Below are 20,894 nucleotides of genomic sequence, written 5' to 3' on the forward strand. Positions count from 1 at the left end.
AGCTGTAGTAAGCGCTTTGGTGACTGTTTTGTGCTCCAAATTTTGCCTCTCAGACTACACACAGGGTGCCTTAAGCCATCTGATTGCTGCAGCTTGCAGGGGCTCTACATAACCTAGCAGCTTGCCAACAGCAGACACCAATAAATGATGGATAAATAAAGACAATTATTTACATATATTTTGATTAACAAGTGCCAATATGAACTTTTAATAAACAATGCTGATATAATGACATATTCTAAAGGGACTAACATAATTTAACATGGCAATAAATGATATTAGCTGACAACAAAAATAATCTTAACTTCTCAAAAGATGAAACTATGCATTCATACAAAGTAGGATTCCTGACTTCATTGTGTGCCCCAACATCTGAAACTAAATAAAATGCCATTGGCATTATATATTCTGTCAGCACTATGGCCAGTCTTGAACAGGTTTATACATAGATCACTTGGGTATCTTTACCTGCTGGGATATATTCAGGGGTTAAACCCCACTATGTTAGAAGCTACTAATGACTGAGAATTTTTATGAAGGGAAAACCACTGATACCAGTATGTGCTCTCTGATGCTTTGTTTTGCTCTTTTTTGATGCAGCTGTTGTTCAGTCTGGAAACAGAGGTCTCAGAACTAGAATGGAAGAAAAAAACTACCTTTTGCCCTCAGCGATTGAATATCACTATCCTGCTGACCTTTGCTCACTGAAGGGGCACACCATCATACTGAGACTGAACACCTGCTACATTTTAATATTTTGTTGCCTCTCACTGTGCCTACATTCAGAATATTCAACTAGATACTAGTTATATTATGTTTCTTGGAGATCTTTGATCTCAGTAATTGCAGAATTGGAGAATTGTTTTTATTGTGTGGACTTACTGTCACAATTTATGGGTTTATTACATTATTTTAGTTGTATAGCTACATTATATGTAACTCTATATTCTACATGATAGTGCTATCTCAGCCATGACGCTGCTGTAAAAGAGAATTTTAATCTTAGTATAGCACTTTCCTCCAATAATAATAATAATAATAATATTAATGATGATAATAATAATAATTTATTATTATTATGATTATTATTATTAAGTGAAAAGATGATCAACTTAACCCTGTAACTATAATATTAAATTATAAAACACAAAAAACACAGCAAGTTTAGTTGACTTGTGGTATGTATTTAAAGTTATTACTATACTGAAACATATATTACTATACTGAAACAAGAAAAAAGGCAAGTAATATTCACATAGATCTGCCTGGGCAGCTGGTTTATAAACTGAAACATATCTACTATAAGTCATACTGTGTACCCCTCTATAAAAAAAGAATAATCCCTTAAAATGAAAGCAGCAAGGACAGAAAACATCCTTAGCAACAAATATTCTCAAAACATCTTTTTCAATATCATATTAGGTATGTGTCAGCTCCCATGTTGGCACAGTTTCACAGTAGCTCATTAACCAACTGTTTGGTAGGACACAATCTCAATCTTGGGGAAGGTGAAGGCTAGTGTAGCATGCCATGCAAATAAAGGGGTTTGTTCTCCATCTGGCCAGGAACACCTCTGGGGATATTCTGAGCCATGGAGACCTAATGGATTTTGCATGTAAAGGGACCACACAATACTTCTACGCTTTAAGAATCGTATTACTCCACTCCAGAGGCAAGCCGATAGTCAACCTTGTCAAATAGTTCACTTCTAACCCTGAAATATGCCAAAATTATGAATACCAATGGAAAGGTGGTAATGGGCACTCTAATACAGATGGCATTAAACAGAACGGTCATATACTGTACTGTATGTTGTTTTGGGAAACAATGGCTAACAACCTATTCAGTCATTTAGGTATGAGGATAAGTTGGTAATTTTATTATGCTTCTGTTGGATTTACTTTTGTGTTTTCTTATCTAGTGCTAGTTGTAGTTGAAATAATTAAAATGTGTCATGGATTGTTTGTGTACTGCAAACACATTATTAGGCAGCAATGTTGACTATAACAGATTTAATCATTTTTTTAGATTGGCAGTACTGTGAATTAATAGATTGTAACACCAATAATGTGTGCCTTTTTCCATTACAATTAATACCAAATGTTATTATTAGCCTGCCAAGAAGCTTGAACTTCCAGAATTAAATTAAAAAAATTTTTTTAATAATAATGTTATGCCAAAGTGGATGCATTATTGATGGACTAAAAGACAGTGTTTGCAAGAGACGTCCTGGATCAGATTTGACCCCAGGAAGCTACAGTTTAAATGTGCAAACTGCCCTCTGTTCAGTAAACAGAGCAAGGACACCCAGACCTCCAGTAAAGAGTGTGTGGAGGACTCAGAATCTGTCGTACTGTAACTCTGCCTTGTACCGTAATCTGTGATGAGTGATGCTATGCCTGTTTGTTTCATTTGTTGTGGTTGTCGGCCAGTAACCCTCACCCCAACCTCTACCCTAACTCTCCCATTTTCAGGTTGCTCTTCTATCAGGTTTGGCACTCCCTGCTGAGGCTCCTCATTAAGAGGAAAGTGGAACATCTGTGCTGGTCAGGCAAGATGACTTAGGCCTCCTGGCCAGAGCCTCAACGGAGAATCACTGCTAGGAAGAACAAAAACTTCCTACAGGAGCCATCTACAATCAAGAGAGGATAGCTGCTTCCCTTATAGTTTCTATAAAGATGATGCTTTTAGCCGGCTCTGGTTTTATTCTGGCCTCCAGGTTCTCACTACACCTTTGTAGACAAAACTCATTTCCATTGTGGCTGTGTTTTACAAATCCTTTTAATGCTACTCCCAGTAGGCACCTCCTAATGGCTGCCTTTTAGTTCTGTTGAACTGACGAACACTAAAGTTGCCACATCACCCTTTTTCTGTGAGACTGATATAGTCTATGAAGTGTCTTGGGACAACTATGGCTGCATGCTTAGCTTTAGAACACATTCAGTACAGCAGGTTTGGGAAAAAGGACCATTAAACCCACAATGAAAGTGCTTATCTTCAGTGAAAGAGCCCTGTCAACTGCCATCAGATATTGTCAAAAGTGGCTCTTAAAAAAGTTTGACATTGACCATCCACTGTCAAGAGTTATACTGTTGTCTCCTGGGTATCTTCACATTAGGTACCAGTGCCTCTTTAGTTAACAACAAGCTAAAAAGCATGCAACCAGAATCTAAACACAAGACTAAAAACACAGATAAAAAACTAGAATGGCACTCACAGAGCGCGTACCTCAGCCAAGGCCATTGGTGCATTCAAATGCAAAGCCCCATTTGTCAAGTTGGATATTCATGAGCTATAAGTCATAATGTGGAAACAACAAAGACGCTACAAAGTTCAGTGGGGTTAAAAACATTTTGATAGCCATTTCCAGTATTTTTTTCCCAATTATTCAGACACCCTAACTCACAATGCTAACAAAAGTGAAAAATAATTTGTGTAAATTCTTCATGCTTCAGTTCGGCTCCAAATATAATGCATTCTTCATTGACCCATGTTATAACTTTCCACCAGTTTCAAGCCAGTATTTTTTCTGTAATTCTGCTGACCATGATCCAGACAAACAGACGCACTGACGTCCTTGGCAGATGTTATCATGTGGATAAAAAAAAAAAGGTTAAGCATTTTAGAAATAACATGTGTTGGTTAAACTTAAATGTAAAAAAGTATGTACAGTAAAATTGAATTTATATTAAAATGTCTAAAAATTACTAGACCTATATTATATATTTTGTTGAATGCATCCTTACATTATCTCATATGTTCTCTGAAAACAATGTATCTACTGTCTCCCCTGACATAACATACCCTTACATGAACATTGTTTAAATTATCTAATTACATCATGTCAAAATTGGAGAAACCGTGAGGGGTACCAGCTTCGTTCTTCAACCGCAGTTCAATAACTCTAACTGCAAAATACACCCCAAGGTCTAGCCAACTGATGTATTCCATAATATAGCCTCGTTAACAGCACAAACCTTCATGTCTACCCTGAGGCATGTTTGGTGCAGCTGCCATGATTTCCAACTGTGCCCATTTAAAGTAAGAGTACACACTGTCTATATTTTAGTAAGGACCATGTGGCTCAACTAAGCTACCGTTGGGGTGTGTACCATGTGACATTTGTGCTACACCATAACATCTTCATCTCATTACTCAGTATTCAGTATTAAAGGCGAATCAAAGGTTTTGCATTTTAATGTAGTTCAGTTATGATCATAAGCTTTTTTCATGCATACTGCTGCCATACTGGATTTTGTGCCAATACGGTGAAAGTCCATGGACTCCGTCAGCTGTGCGACATAGGTCTCGCGGGGTGGTCGCAGCGCAACGCGTCCATTTTACCCAAAAGCAGCTACATGAGCCCCAAAGGCTGCGCATACTCTCAGCTTTAGTTTGACACGGCTCATCTATTTTCCTCCCTCTGCACGCGGCTAGGTTGCCTTCCAACTGTTGAAATCTACATAGAATTAAGTAAAAAACAAGTAAAATCTGTTTAAACATGATTAAGATACATATCTCGTTTTATCAGAAGGCAACATGAGGCAGCACAGCTTCCAAACCCTGATGAACAGGGACTAGAACTATAGTAAACTCAATGGTAACTGGTAAAAAAAACCTGTGCTACCCTGCCTCCGTACGCTGCACCCCTGTTCCCCATGGAGATTAGCTGTTACACAACCAAGGTTTTTGACTGGGATATTGCATGTAACGTAAATGTATCCAACCCCATTTCTTCAATTCAGTTAATTTTCTTACTCTGCACTTCTACCACACAGCATGTAAATAAGCACATCTAAAAGCCATGGACAAAATGGCTAATTGGTGATGTTTTTATTACAAGTTAACCTTGATAATATTTATGGTGTCCGTCTCCAGTGTGTGGGATGAGATTTGCTTATAGCAGTAAATCTGGCAGACATAGGCAGACAGATTCCAATTTAATTAGACCTGGGAATAATGTAAGGCCTACACAATTTCTTTGACAAATAACCTACACTGAGTGGTAAATAACAAGTCTGTAAAATTGTTGCAGTGGGATCAAGCCACGGATCGTATAACAGCTCTGCATTTGTTGAGTAGTAGCTATGTAGGATGGATTTATGGTGAATAATAATGGAGAGTAGTGAGTCACAATGATTGTGTGAAGTGAAGACGACCAAGCCCACGCAAAGCTCTTGGTGTAATGTATGCAGCCAGCACCTAATTTCCTATTCCTCTTCAAGGAAGCTTTCTGAAACTAACCCAGTCACTCTATTTATATCTGGCAACATCGTTTCATCTCAGCACTGATAGAACCATTATGTACAGCACAACGCAACCCTATAGCATCTTCACCTGCACACTAATATATTTAAATGCTAAATAATTTATAATTCCTATCAGGTTAAACATCCTAACAGGTTGTTTCAACAAAGAACATTGTCATTGTCCTCCATTACTGATATGTTGCTTTTTTCTAAAACTGACAGAGCTTGTGGATTGATCATGAAATAAATTTTCAGGTGTTGAATTTCAAATGTGTATGTGTGTGAACTCAAGTCTCTGTGGATATAAATGCCTGAGACATTTTCTGAATGTGTATCAAGGCACACAAGTACAACCGGTATGTTTTACATGCACAAAGTAACAAGACTTTACATATCTTAATAAATAAAATAAATATTTACAGTTATTTGATTTTCTCTTGGTTAAATGCTCACCTACTGTAGTTTCATTCTTCTGCATGATGTTATGTTTGTTACTATGCAACTTTATGAACATGCTTTTGTCTGCACGGACCTTCTTAAACAAGGATCTAAAATGACACATTTCAGAATAGTAGAATCTGCTAGTACAGTTAGATTTTTTCAAAAGTGGAGGTAAATTATTTATTTAATATGGAATTATGGCACTGTGGACTTTTAACAGCCGATGTGAACATAATGGTGTTTTCATGTCAAATTATTAGTAAGCGAAAAATGTTTTACTTAATGTTACCATATCCATGTTCTATACTGCTTTCTCCTATTTATAGTTGTAACACAACGTTCAAAGGTAACAGTGAATTGTCTATGTGAGTTCAAAACATGCTGAATGGTAAGAGGCATGGTTAAATGGACTAGAGGCTGAAGATGTAGATGTAGACTAGCAGCTGATTCACTATGGACTGTAAAGAGAACAACCCAGTCACTACTAGGTCTAACTAGTTTATCAGGGGAAACCAAACCAATATAAAGCAGTAGGCAAGTTATTTTCACAAGGAGTACAAAGGTAAAAAAGAAAAAAGTCAACCTTTGGTTTTGTTGACCATTCTTGGAACTGAAATGTGCGAAAATTCAGGAACAGTATTGCAATCAATCAAACCCTAGTTTCCTGGTAAGCCATATTTGATCATTATGACGCAGATACTAGTTACATTGACTATTTAATCCAGGATTTTAAAAAAGTTGTTTTTTTTATGGCTAGAAAAAGAAGCATTTTATATAAGTTATCCCTGTAGGAAAACCTTCACTGTTGTATTTCAGAGGTGTCAGCAGTACAGTACAATATATGATTCATGTACACGAAAACATTGTTGCCTCTCCTGATTTAGTAACCTTTTGGAAAACATACATTTCAGAGAGGATATACAATCGATTTATGCTAGACTGTAACAGGAATATATTTCATCTTCTTTGCCAGAACATTTTGATCAATCATATTATTGTTTATCTTGTGTTTTTTTTAATTTTTATTAATGTTCAAATAAGATGTGCAGATTCTCTACATACAGTAACCAATTGAACAAATTGTGTAGTTACTCTATAAAAGTGGGCTAAAAAAAAGCACCATTAGTATGAGGCTGTGTCAGTATGTTCACTCACCAGCTGGGCATCTGCAGGAGGCTGTTCCATTGGAGCGTGTCAGGCAGGTGGAGTTGTGCAGGCACGGATTGTGGAGGGGGTCGCAGGGGTCATAAGGCTGGCTGCACAATGGGCCACTGAAGAAGGGGGGACAGGTGCAGGAGAACTCCCCGGGTACATCTGACTCCTGACACCAAGCTCCATTTAGGCAGGGCCCAGAATCACACTCATCCACATCCTCTGCACAGTCCACACCTGTCCAGCCTTGCCCGCACAAACACCTTGGATACACCAGAGATGAGATATGGTGCTGCTATGAGAGGTTATTTTGGCAAAAAAAATCAAATGAATCCTTTATAAATAAACACTTTCGACTTTTGAGTAGTTTTCTAAGGGTCAAGGGTGTCTCTCTGGGAAAATAGTGCTAAAAATGAAAACATCACGGGTACTGTGAAGTGATGCAGATACAATACCACAATAATTCAAATGATCCACATGACTTATTTTTTTCTGCATACAAATACACAGTGGTGCTTTCGATGTATTGGCACAGCACTCCTGAATCTTTGTGGAAGACAGGGAGTGCAGGGAATTTAAAGGTTAATTGAACTACTGGCCAGAGCAGCTTTTAATTCTGGATGGCTGAATGTAGGACACAGGAGGTTAGAGCACTGGAGGGGGGATTAAATGGAAATGTATGCATGCTAGACACAGGCAAAGTGAGATGGGGACAGAGGAACAGAGATTTCTGAAGTATCTGCTCTTAAGACAGGTGAATATTCCACTTGGTGGCAGTGAGTATCCGAGCACTACCAACCACTCCACCTTGCATTCCCTTTCATCCCCCAACTTTTCCACCTGAAGCAGTTTTACGTGTCCCCAGCGAGAGGAGGGCATTAGCTGAAGCGGATACACCAGCTTTTTCCTCCAATGAGTCACAGATCCCCTGAAACCTTTTCATGCTGTGAGCCATTGATTGACTCATTTGTTTTACCTGCCATCTGCAATTCATTATCTCTGCTGCCGGTGTAAGGACATATTGCTATCTCTGAACGGCTCCTTTTTCTGCATTTATTAAGTGACTGATGCACCTCGTGAGGATGGCGCCCTCGGGCCGACTTGCACACCTACTTGTAGCTGTTGAGAAGGTCTGTGCAGGTGGCGTTGTTTTTGCAGGGCTGCGATAAACATTCATCAATTTCTTGTTGGCAGAACTCCCCCTCCCAGCCAGAGTGACACACACACTCATAACTCTGCAATAGGAAATAAAAAGGAACACACTTATATTACCGTTGAAATATAGTGACACCTTACATCTGCACTTGTCTTGGTGTCGTAATTTAGGTAGTTAGAGTCTATTAATTATAACAGCAGTGCAAACAATTGAAATATAACTACAAAGTACTGTTTGTACATATGGAAGCTGTTAAATATGTTGTTATCGATCAGTCTGAAGGCAATCTGACAGTTATTTTGTTTACTTACAGTATTTATATTTTGGTAAACAATCGGTGCAATGTTTAATATACTCAAATTTCTCAAACATATTGCAGAATAAAACCTCCCACTCACATAAAGATCTCTCCTGTGGAAATCTGTTTAAACTGTGGAAGGGCCATGCTTGTCTTATATTTTCACATGCCATGCAGATGTATTCCTCCTACCCGCCACCCTCTGAATAATATGAAAGCCTATTTTTTTCCATGGCATTCAAGGTATACAGTACAAGCCTGTATCAAGCATACGATATAACTACTGCAGAAAGACATTTTTACAGACAAGCAAACATGAAAAAATAGTGAATGTTTGATTAACACAATTTCTTTACCAACCAATGAATAGGTTTCTACTATACATTCACAAACAGTTCCTACCCTTGCTTATATTTCTCATTCCTCCATTCAGAGCAGTACTGCACAACTTGCCCTTCATTTCATCATTGTAATCTGCATTATGATAATTGACCATGGCACAAGAGATGGATGGTTTGTTGACTGTTCTTTTCATAGGTACTGGTTTAATTTAAATTGTCCTCTTTGCATATAGGTTGAAGGTAGTCATATGGTCAAGGGTTTCACACCATTCCTCATTCCCAGCATCCCGTCTAAAGGTTCCTGGGAGCTGCTGCTTGAATGCATGCTAATCTGTACTTCATACACTGGAGGGGAGCCGTTAAACTTTGTCTGATATAATTTGTACAGTGTGGGCCTTATGGTGGTGGGGGGATAATGCCGTCATCTCTTGATAAATTAGATACCTCTAGGAGACTCCTATTCCTAACCCCTGGCAATAGAACATAATCTCATTTTTGCTGCTAAGTCACCTTCAGGGACCGCAATTCTCCAAAATAAGCTAAAGCTCTGTGGAAGATGGTGTTCAGAGAGGAATAGCTGTGCTGTAAACAAGACTGTGTTGAGGGGTTTCCAAAAAACTGTCCGTATTTGAATAATGAGTGGAGCAAAAATAAAAGGTGAATGGTGAAAGCGAACAATGGAACTAGAAAAATATTGGTTGAAATTTGCTTGTACCCCTCATCACAACCAATTCCCTTCTTATGCAGTGTCCTTTTTGTCTTTGGAGTATTCAGCTCATCCCAGAAAATAACAATTAATTTTCTAAAACAGGATTTTGTGCTGGAGCAGTTTAGAAATCTTGTCACAGAATAGAAACGTTCTAGACTGTTTCACAGAACGACTATTTATTCTTCAGATATACCGGGATTGCTACATTAGCACTTTTTTGGAACCAATGTGTCAAGATAACAACGTAAGAAAATGCTTAATGCCTCTGTTTGGGGATAAACTGACTCCAAGAACACTTCGGGAAAACTGGGGTAGATTAACTTCATTAATTGGTTCACATGAATTAACTAAATAAAGAGAACTAATCTACACATTGCTGAAAATGAGACTGACAAGACACTTTTTCAATCCCAGAGGGAAATTTTACTTAAAAGCATTGGGGTGTTGAGTCTGTAGTTTAGCCATGATGAAGTGGCCGGTGGTGCCTGCTATATCCACAGAAGAAGTGTGTGTGTGTGTGTGTGTGTGTGTGTGTGTGTGTGTGTGTGTGTGTGTGAGACGGTTGAATCCCTACTTCTGGTATTGTCTATGAATAACCCAAAGTTAACACTACAAATATAAGTCTAACATTACGTTTTTGATGACACAACTGTTCTTGCCAGTAGCCGATACTTTGTTAATAAGTGATAGAGAGGAAAGTGGAAGAAGTCATAAGTTCTGAAAATATCAGGTGATTCTGAAAGGTTGAAATTAGTATGAATGAGTTGTGTTTTAAAACAAAACAAAACAAAAAAAAACGGTTATTACACAATGAATACTTGAAATGTTCTGAAATACTTGTGAGAGGAAATCTTTTTTTCTTGTGCTCAGCATGAGGCTCTCCAGGAATCTGTTGACCTCATCTGAATCACTGACTAATTTTCAAGAGCACAAACTTATTTTAAACCCAATCATGAGGTGCAGACTATACACCGGAAGTTATCTGTCTTTGTCTAAAGAAGAACAAAAAACAAAAACTTTATCTGTGACACATCTGTTTAACTACCACAATCTGTTAGCAAATAAGCAGCTGTTGGGAAAAGGCCCAAGGTGCTCATTGCACAGGTTGTAAGCAGCATGCAGCTCCAGAGGCCTTTTTGCAGCTGCAACAGATCAATGTTATTGGCTTAAAAAAAAACAGAATAACAACAGAAGTAGAGCTGTGCTTTGCAAAAACAAAGTCTCAAAATGTTCTCTTAAATCCAACGGTGTGCCTCTTTAGAAACATCAGTACAGAAGGACCAGCACACTTGCAATAAAATCTACTGAGAACCATGATCACCTTTGATGCAAAAAAATTACAGCCTAAATTTCACAAACACAGTTTTCATTCATTATTTCAACAAACATAAAATGAACTGAGCCCTGCAGCTTCTTGTTTATCTTAAAGTGCTAATACTGTAGTTAAATGCAAACTCTGCATCACTAGCTGAGCTACAATGTACTGTAAGATGTGGCTAATGAGCTTTATTGTAAATGTAGTGTATTTTTCAGAAAGAGAACAAAGCATGCTCTACGAGTGGCTGTTTATGCATGCAGAATTTCCTGTCTGTGCCCTCACATGCTTTACATAGCCAGGAATGGCAGACCCTGCAACCAGCAATGTATTGTAGAGGGGCTTACTAAATGCAAAGTGAATGGCTTTACAAAAATCTAAAATAAAGCAGTTTCAACTATGGTGCTTTCTAAATGGTTTATGATCTAGATATGTTAAAGCAATTCTTACCTTTCTGGCATTTTTAAATGTTTCTTTTGTAATCTTAAAATGCTCCTAATAAGTGTATGGCAGACTAAAATGTGAAAGAAATCCACTGTGTGTTAAAACTCAATAATTTAATAACAACTCAATAACAATATTAAATCCTCATATATTTCTGATAGAAGTCTGACCAATCATTTTATTCGGTCTGAATCAAAGGATTTGCAGAGCTTCCTGCCTGTCACCTGTCGCTGCATTTCACTTGCACTGCTCGTGCTAGTTCCAGTGCGATGGAAAGTGTGCATTCCAGCACACTTTGCCTAGTTGGAGGTCCGAAATTTCAGACTTCACATGGCACTGGAATGCAGCATTTATCTCTAAGCGCATGTTTCGGGGGAGCTTTAATACTAAAGATAAACCACCGGAAATGTCTAATAACTGAAGCATCTCATTGCAAAATAACACATTTTGGTAAAAAAGATGGACAATTTAATGAGTATGCATTTCATATTTAATATGTCTATTGTGAACTCCAGAACTCTTCCCAAGAATACTGTAGTAACCTTTTGGTCATTTTGGCACAGTAACAGCTCAGCCCACAAGGCATAAATGGCATAATTGCAATGATTTGTGTATCAGGTGATAAAAATAATGAGGTGCCTTTATTAGCACATTATGAGACATTTCCTGCTCCTATCTTGTTTCACCCAGACACCTAACACTTGAAACATACTTGCATCTCCTCCTGCTGAATACATTTCCCAATAGGACCAAGAGAGTCTGCCAGATTTACCTACAATATATAAACCTGATCATTGTACAGCTGTAGCCATATTTAATTATTTCTATTTATTACAGTGCTAATCATGTTATTGCAGTTGTTTATATTTTAATGCGATATAAATACTTTTAACTTACATAACTGCATGACAGTCATCGAATATAATATGTGATTCAGGTCTGTCAATATTTTGTAATGAACTATACCTTTCGATGAGTTACCAACTATAGTGATTTAAAGGACTAGGTGCCATATTAAAAGCCTTTTAAATGCCATTATATCAGCCCATTATGCTGCCAAACAAAGAAATGTGTCCACTTACCAGATGGAGGTCCTTACATAAGGAGTTGGTACTGCACAAACTGTTCACACAGTCATCAATGTCTTGCTCACATCTCAGCCCAGCATAACCAGGATTGCAAAGGCAGTAAAAGCCATCTACAACTGAAACAAGATCAGTGGGACAGTTACAGCAACTTGCATCATAAATTAAATCACTCGACTCACAATCGGTCCTGCTAATGTACAACATCTCCACACAGGTACATGCTGATTACCACTATAAAGCCCAATCGCCCACTGTGATTTAAATTTTAATGGATATATGACCGAAATAAATGCTATGTGCTGTATCAGTCAAACTTGTTGCTAAATCTATGTGGCATGTTACCTCCCTCTACATCAGAGTTTGACACTAATCACCTTTAAATTAATCTCTGCAATTGCCATTCTGTTCCCTTTCTCCTACTTTCCTCATACCCCGTCTGTACTTATCCCAACCGTCCTCAATTAAAGACTCAAAGCCTTGTCATTGGTTTTCACTTGCAACACACCAGATGAGTAGAAAAGACCTACAACAATGCGAGAGAGCCCATTTCAAGGGTCATTCTTTATTCAGAAGTTGCAAATGGTCCAACTTCTTCCTCCATCAGAAGTTAGAATCTCCCGTCTCTAATAAGCCATCCCTTCCTCTCTTTAATTATTAATGACGTTAAAGCGGGATGCATCATTCTGTTTTTCCGACACAACACTGGTGTACAGGCAGCCAGTGACAGAGGTAATTGCACTTCTTACAGGAGTGAATTTATTACTTCCCCAGTCAGGGTCCCAGGATTCTTCATTATCCCAAAGATTTACCACGTAATCTATGCTGTCACTCTGTCTTGGTACGTGTAGCTGCTATTACTCTCATTAAATGCTTTAGGTCCTGGGTGGCAGCAGCATTACTCATCCCAGCCACTGTGGCTATGCAGTGCTCTCCCTGGTGGCTGGCTGGCTGCTGCTGAGCGCCACCCAATAGGTCCTGAAGGCCTGCCTCACTAACCTAAGGTGAACTGGCTGCACTGAAGATTAGTCAAGACAGCTGGCTAAGGTCTACTGTGGAGCACAGTGAAGGGTAGTGTACTCTGAGATAGCAATCCACTGCCATCAATGGTTTTGCTCCAGCGTAAGCAAATCAAAAAAACATTGGCAGGATTTGTTGAAATACCTTGGAAGGCAACAAGGTAATAAGATAGCAGAAATATTTTTGTTACTGAGGGAAATCTAATTTGTCTCCACACAAGTGGTGCATATTGTGCAGGCAACTAAATATTTCACAGAAATGTGTGCAGTTTTAAAAAAAAATGTTGCCCTTCACACTAAATGAAAAAATAATTAACTGAAATACATTACTGACCAATTGGTGATAAGTACTCCTTAACTTTCAGACTATTGTTTTGGTCAATGAGTATTCAATCATGCTAGAGTTGGCATACATAAGGGTGATATCTTATCCAATAGCCATGGGAAGAAAAACAATATGCTGTCTTTGATTGTATTAATTTTTTCATTTATCATCCATTATTCAAATAACAACACAGCATTTTCTTTCTACAGTTATGTTAAGGACCTAATCAAGCCTATTTCAGTAGGTAATGTCCTGGATCCCCAAATCAGATGGAATAACTCCACTCTCATAACACTCTTATTAGCTGCAATGGTGACCTCGTTGAAAACTGCCTGTCATATTGTAAGTGAGCGGAACGACATTTGACAGGAGGTTTGCTTCCATCTTGAGTGCCTGTTATTAAGCATGTTGGCAAGATAGGCTATTTCTTACCATCATAGCAGAAACCGTGAAAACAGGGGCTCGAGCTGCACTCATCCACATTGATTTCACAGCGGGGGCCAGTGAAGCCACGGCGACAGTGACAGCGGAAACCCGAAGGGAAATGGTCCTGATTCCACTCCTCCACACACACTGCACCGTTCTCGCACGGATTACTGGCCTCACAGGGTAAGAACTCACAATTATCACCTGGAGTGAGGTAAAGAAACACACATAGGAGAACCATCCAGCAGACAACAATAATCTGTCTAGAAATGCAATGAAACCGTAAGCCTGGGGGTTGTTAAAGGTTATACCCCTATTGTATGTTTCCTTGAACCCATCCATGTGGTGCAGTAGATTACATGCCGTGTCAAGCTTATTCATTGAACAGAGACCAACAGAAAGACACATGGGAAGTCTTAACATAGTCCAGGAGAAGATGATCCAAAGAACCTTTCTTCATTTTTAAATGAATTTAAAATGATTGCCATTTTTGTTAATATTTTTCGTGTAAATCTGGCCTGTTTCCCCTGCAGAAGTTTCCTGTAAATTACCAAAGTAATAAAATTTGCAATCACATATAATACTGTAGTCACTCAAACACTTGTTGTTTTAGATACATTTTAGAACTGTTAAAACTAAAATCTATTTCAGTGGCTGAACATCATAAACTAAAGCTGATGTTATTACAGTACCCAAAATATAACAAGTTTTGTGCTTGTGACAATAATGATTGGCAGTCATGTTAAACACCTCATAAAAGCCCACCTGTGGCTGTGCAGCACTAAATGTCATTACTAATGCACTAAGTGAAAGTTACCATTTGCAATATCGAGAATTGCGTGTCGTTTAAAGTCACATTGTTTTAGCAAACTGCCATAACAGTACAGTCATAGTATATGACCAGGCAATATTATGTCCAGATCATGCATTATCTGTTTAGTGAAAATCACTCTTTGCAAGCACAATAAGAAAGTTATGAAATAAAAACAAAGGGAAACAAATACAAAACACACATATACACATGTTATCAGAATAAAGCAAGTTCAGAACATTAATCAGCCAAGGCAATGCATATTAAATTCAAAAACATGCAACACTAGACGTTACACAATGGCTATGTGTCCTACCTGTGACAATTTCTGCTAAACAGTCAAATAAGGAAAACATGTTGAGAAAAAAAGATAAGGACATTCTTACAGTAATTTCTGAAAAAAATAATATAAAACCTATAGAAAGTAGATAGTATTACTAAGTAAATACAATCCTGCCTGGTGAAATCAGTTGCTTATTTGTAGAGGACCTGCTAAACCCAAATGGGTTCTTCATACTTTAATGAAAATAAGGCAGATCATTGGTTTTGGCTGAGTCAGCAGGTTGCAATAGCCACAGCTAATTAAAGTTCAATTCTGGCTATGTCAGCGTATTAGATAACTTAGTTGAAATATTTGAACTTGATAACATTAATGTTGTGAATACCTCTGACAAAAGCGTGCCAGTCACAGTATGCAGTGAAGTATTCATAGTTTCTAGTAGAACTACTTCATTACCCCACAATAGCTACTTTCCTTGGGAAAGAAGTGGCGGCCCTTTTTCCTGTCAATCACATGCTAACTTAAATTGTCATTGTGTAAGAGAGGAGTGGTATTACCGCTCCATGAGGCAATATTTTGATATAAACATTGAATCAATTCACTCTGTAGTGTGAAAGGTCTATCAGACCTGCCAATCTTACTAAACATCAACAACCATTTCTACAGCTGTTAACAGCTTTTAGTGTTTTTGACTTCCAGTTCTCATAAACTTTCCACTGCCAAGTCCCTTATTTTTGTATGATTGCACTTGTACTGTGGCTATCTACCATCCAGAGACACTATCAGACTTGGAGAGAGAGTGAAATTGTGTATTACATCAAAGAAGACAGGGATGTTTGTTTGTATTTTGCTTTAGACACACTTTTACACTCAAATGTGTGATCGAGGAAGATTAAAGAGCTGCTGATTGGGTCCAAAAACAATATGGTACAAACCAAGGCTTCTGCTTTCATAAGACGTAGCATTGACACTGCACTGGAAATCTTCAGCTATAAAGTGAATTGTGCAGATTGGGACTATAAACTGAGTGATTATTTCGCAGTGATTCTACTGTACAGTGTGACACACACAAGTTTATTACCATGCATGTAAATTAAAGTGCTCTGTCGCTTTAATAATCCCAAATTGTTTTTTCTCTCTCAGAGTATACTTAGTATAGTATACTCAGTTTCATTTACAGTTTGAATCTACCTTTATATTTGACTATGAAAAGCAACCACAACAAATTGTGGTCACTGCCATGTCTTAAATTAGGAATGGTGTTACATGCACAATCACCTGTGCCTCATTTCTTCCGTACGTTCTATAGTGCTTTGAATTACAGCTGAAAATGTCCATGTTCACTTTCATCAGGGCTCTGAATCTTTCTCCTTAAGCTGTAAGCAGTCTTTGAAGTGCCTTTTTGTAAATTTCATGTGCCTTTTTCAGGAGTAATTTTCTCCTGGCCACTCTGCTATAAAGCCTAGATTTGTGAAGTGCTGCCTTGACTGTTGTCCTTCCAGGAAGATCCCACAGCCAACAAGCTCATTAGACCTGTCAGCGTGGTCCTTGGGTTTTGACCAAGGTCCTTCTTGACTGGTTGCTGGGTTTGTTAGGATCAGCATGTGCCAGAATGTATCCACCGAAAGAGCCTTAGAGTTCATGGTGGAGTCTCTACTCCAAAAATCTGCTTAATTAAATTTAATATTTTTTTCTTATGTATTACATTTGTATTCATATTAGCATTTTTATTCCTCAAGTTTTACACAATATAAACATGTTTCGTTGATTTGCACTGTAAATTCTTAGCCCTGGGCTAACTGACGGATGACCTCTGCACGCAGACGCACACACACGCACACACGCACACACACACACACACACACACACACACACACACACACACACACACACACACACACACACACACACACACACACACACACACACACACACACACACACACACACACACACACACACACACACACACACACACACACACACACACACACACACACACACACACACACACACACACACACACACACACACACACACACACACACACACACACACACACACACACACCGGGCTATACAATTCACACTGCACTTCTACTAGCCCTGGGTTAAATGTCCTTTATAAAACAAGTAGATCGGACCATGAAGCCTGATTGGTCAACTAGACATTTAGAAAATGCTCAAATCAGCATGACAGCACCCTTCAGCTCATCGCTCAAAATATTACTCTGCCATGACGCTCTTGTTCTGAAGTAGCATTAGCATTACATTAGCAGGCTATTGTATTAATGTGTTAATTTATAAGCCAAAATGTAAAGAAGGTCTGACCCAGCTCCGGAGCCTAATCAATGAATGTGAGCGTGGAAAGCCCTAAATCAAATACATTTGGGACTGATTACTTTAAACCCAGTCTTAGCGTTTCACCATTTACTCATGTCTTGTAAAATTAGAAAAGAAAAGTGGGTTTGAATCTCTTTCCCTTTTGGTAAAATCATCCTTCACCTGAAATCACACATCAACAATTTTATTTCCATTGATATGCAGCAGTAATGCCGAACAGTGACACTTGCTGTATGCTCTGAATAAATGACAGTTGCCACTTGTGTGGCTTAATCACCCACCATAGCTTGCATGTCACTAATTACTGGAGATTTCTATATTTAACCAATGGTAGCATATGAAGATGTACTCATTTTGTTGAGACACGTGAAGAGAGTTCAGACAGGTGAAAATAATAATATGTGAAGTTAATTAACTTTGATTTTTGTCCCCATTCCCTCAGTGCTCATTACCTTTAAATGGAGCCACACATTGGCATAAGTAATTACCAGGCTGGTCAATGCAAGTGGCTCCATTCTTGCAGGGAGATGAAGCACACTCGTCAATGTCGAGTTCACATTCTGTACCTTTGACAGAAGAGAACACATTGATGGATTTGTTATATCCAAGGGTTGCTGGCATAAATACATGGCAGTTCAAAAACAGTCAATGTTACAATACACATCACTACTGTTGATGTAAGTTAAACAGCTCGTAAAGTTGCCAATTTTTCCAGGCTGGTTAACATCCTATTAAAACAACCACAACCTTTCATCTGTAAGATTAGAAGTTGTCTGTTCAAAGTAATGCTGTAGTCCTAAATACAGCTAAAATATTACATGGTACATTTCTTTCCTGTGAAGACATACAAAGATACTGCTCACCTAAATACATTAAGTGCAATAACTAACCTGTAAAGCCAGGCATACAGACACATCCATAGCCATGAATGAGGTCAACACACGTGGCATTGTGCAGGCAGGGTGAGGATAGGCACTCGTCTATGTTGACTTCGCAGTAGTCCCCTGGAAAGATATACGATTTAATACCCATATTGTGAAAAGTGAGATTTACATGTCTTTCAATTATAAAGCAGGCCTACTTGCTAAATAAACACTGTCAAAGTATCAAAATGCTCAATCCACAGAGAAACGCACACAGCCTACAATCAGAATCTGTGTCTTTAAACGAGCCGTCAGGAATTCTGTACGGTTGTGATGTCACAACTGCACTGCATATGCTGTATATACACACACACACAAATAAACATTATATTGCATTTGACTTCCTGTAGAATTTGAAATGTGATGATTGGTGACATTCAACCCCTTGGTTGCAATGTTTTAAGACCTGATAAGCCTGATAATTGCACATTTAACAGCATATGGAATAAACACATTTTTACTGCTATGCTTGCAACATTAATTTGACATCGTTTGTTTTGGATGTTTAGCAATATGGGCTTTAAATCAAGTTGTAAAAGCTGAAGAACTGTACTGTTCTTTTAAAACAAAACAAAAAAAAAACATTTTAAAAAATTGCCAATTTCTGTCCAAACAACATACTCTATGTAACTGATTGTTTCCATATAATGTATGACAGACATAGTGTCATATAGAGTGGAGAATATTGTTTTGGCGTTGCCTGATTTGTTTATTTAGAAAATACAAAGCAAATCAGCTGCACACAAACCAAGTGGTACAATGAGTTGTTTAATTTCTCTCTTATCACTACTTTACACATTATTTTTATAATCATCGTCTCCCATTTGGCCTGGATCTTTGCAGGTAGAAACATACTTCTACTACTACTACTACTGTATTGAAGAGTGCAACCCTATGTCACATAAAAGGCCACGCACCCCTTGCCGGTGAAAACAAAGGAGAAGACCTCAGTGTTCTATAGGCGCTAATACAAAAAACAGGACTACTACTACATTTGAGGAAATACAATTAATATTCACATATTTATTGATTGAATGATGGCAGAAAGATGACAGAATGATGTCAAAAAGATGGCAGTGAGTGTGTAAGAGAGAGAAAAACAGTACATTTTTAACCTCATTTAGGTGGACAAAGCCTGGGCTGTTTGTTTTGTTTCACATAGCCTACTAAAACAACAGTATATTAACAACAGAGAAAGGGATCATTGTCAAAGGCCTGCATTACCTGGTGATTCAATGAGACTGTAAACTGTATGGACAAACATTTCCTAACTCTTTTTTTTGATCATCGCTCGGCAACAACGTAATATAGCTGTCTGCCTGACTAACGTCAGCAATTGCAAGAGGTTTCCAGGCCGTTTGACGTAATATAGGTGAAATCAGGACGGATTACGGCGGGGTTTGTATTTACTGCCAGTCAAAGCCGGCAGTTTGTTTTCACCGGAATCGCGTGGCTTCATGTGTTACTCCCCTCTATACTTTTTTTTTAATCTAATACCAACTACTATATCATCCATGTAAAAAAAAATCAATATCAGTTAAAAGTGTATGCTATATTTAGACTATTTTCAATCATTCCATAAGATAGCAGTTTTCTTTGGGACTATGTTTTCTCAATGCATTCATACGCATACTGTATTACGCCGCAGTACAGTTGTTTGAGTCACAAGACTTTACAAGGTAAACATAATAAACAAATACAAGAAAATAAAAATCAGTGATAATAACAGCTAACTCTCATCTACTGTAGGTAATACACTGACTATGAATAGTATTTCATACATTCACGCTTCAAAAAAGCTTAACCAACCCTTTAACTACAGCATATGCACAAAATTATGTTTACTCTAAGATACCTACTAAATTAAGCACACCAACTGGCATCAAGGTTGAATGTAATGTAATTAAAACAATTGTATGAATTGTTTAAATTCTTTAAATAACAGATTGAAAGCCAGAGTGTAGGTTATATATTTATATCACTATAATACATGTATAGTACCCCCTGGAGTTTAAAGAGAAGTAGAACAAGAGTAATGACTATAAAACATTAAGTAAAGCAACAGATCCAGCCCCAAGCGTAGAAAAGGTAAAGTCATTTCATACAATTTTCACAGTTCAGCAGTGAGCAGGGTTCCTGCCCTTTTGATTTTCCTAAAATCTTATCAGATCTGCCTGTATTCCAAATCAAACCAATCATACTGTTACTTGAATATATAAGTAGGGTAAGAAGATTAATACGGGGATTGAAGTTGAAAGTTCTGTTTGCCTTTGTTGGGACCCAACGTTCCAAGGCAAATTTGTTTATTTGTGTGACCTGAACTGAACTTTTACTGTGAAAGGTAAAAGTTATCACTTCTTGTGATTGTAACCTGCAGCCAGTTGCACCAACTTGTCTTTATTAAGCCTGGTCCTAAGTGCTAAGTCAATCTGTGTTAAAACAAGCCTGCAGATTGGACTTTATGTCGATTGCACAAACCAAACTTCTGCCTAGTCCTAACTACGCCTAGTCTTAGCAATGCGTGTTCATAGGAATACCCACGTGACTATGTCAATAAATTGTTAACCATCTCCCACTGT

At 38.1% G+C, this 20,894-nt stretch overlaps 1 protein-coding gene across 1 annotated transcript in view; it reads right to left on the reverse strand.

Annotated features, from left to right (window-relative positions):
• The window catches only part of eys (eyes shut homolog), a gene marked incomplete at both ends in the record, with an annotated part of 161,773 nt that overhangs the window by 99,419 nt on the left and 41,460 nt on the right, over positions 1–20,894 (reverse strand). Inside the window, 6 exons of the mRNA XM_083923228.1 lie at positions 6,846–7,105; positions 7,956–8,077; positions 12,188–12,309; positions 13,967–14,164; positions 17,845–17,958; positions 18,283–18,396. Of these exons, the coding sequence (XP_083779354.1) occupies positions 6,846–7,105; positions 7,956–8,077; positions 12,188–12,309; positions 13,967–14,164; positions 17,845–17,958; positions 18,283–18,396 (930 nt within the window). The remainder of the gene's footprint in view (positions 1–6,845; positions 7,106–7,955; positions 8,078–12,187; positions 12,310–13,966; positions 14,165–17,844; positions 17,959–18,282; positions 18,397–20,894) is intronic.

Source organism: Echiichthys vipera, assembly GCF_963691815.1.
Source record: "Echiichthys vipera genome assembly, chromosome: 11".
Lineage (NCBI taxonomy): Eukaryota > Metazoa > Chordata > Actinopteri > Perciformes > Trachinidae > Echiichthys > Echiichthys vipera.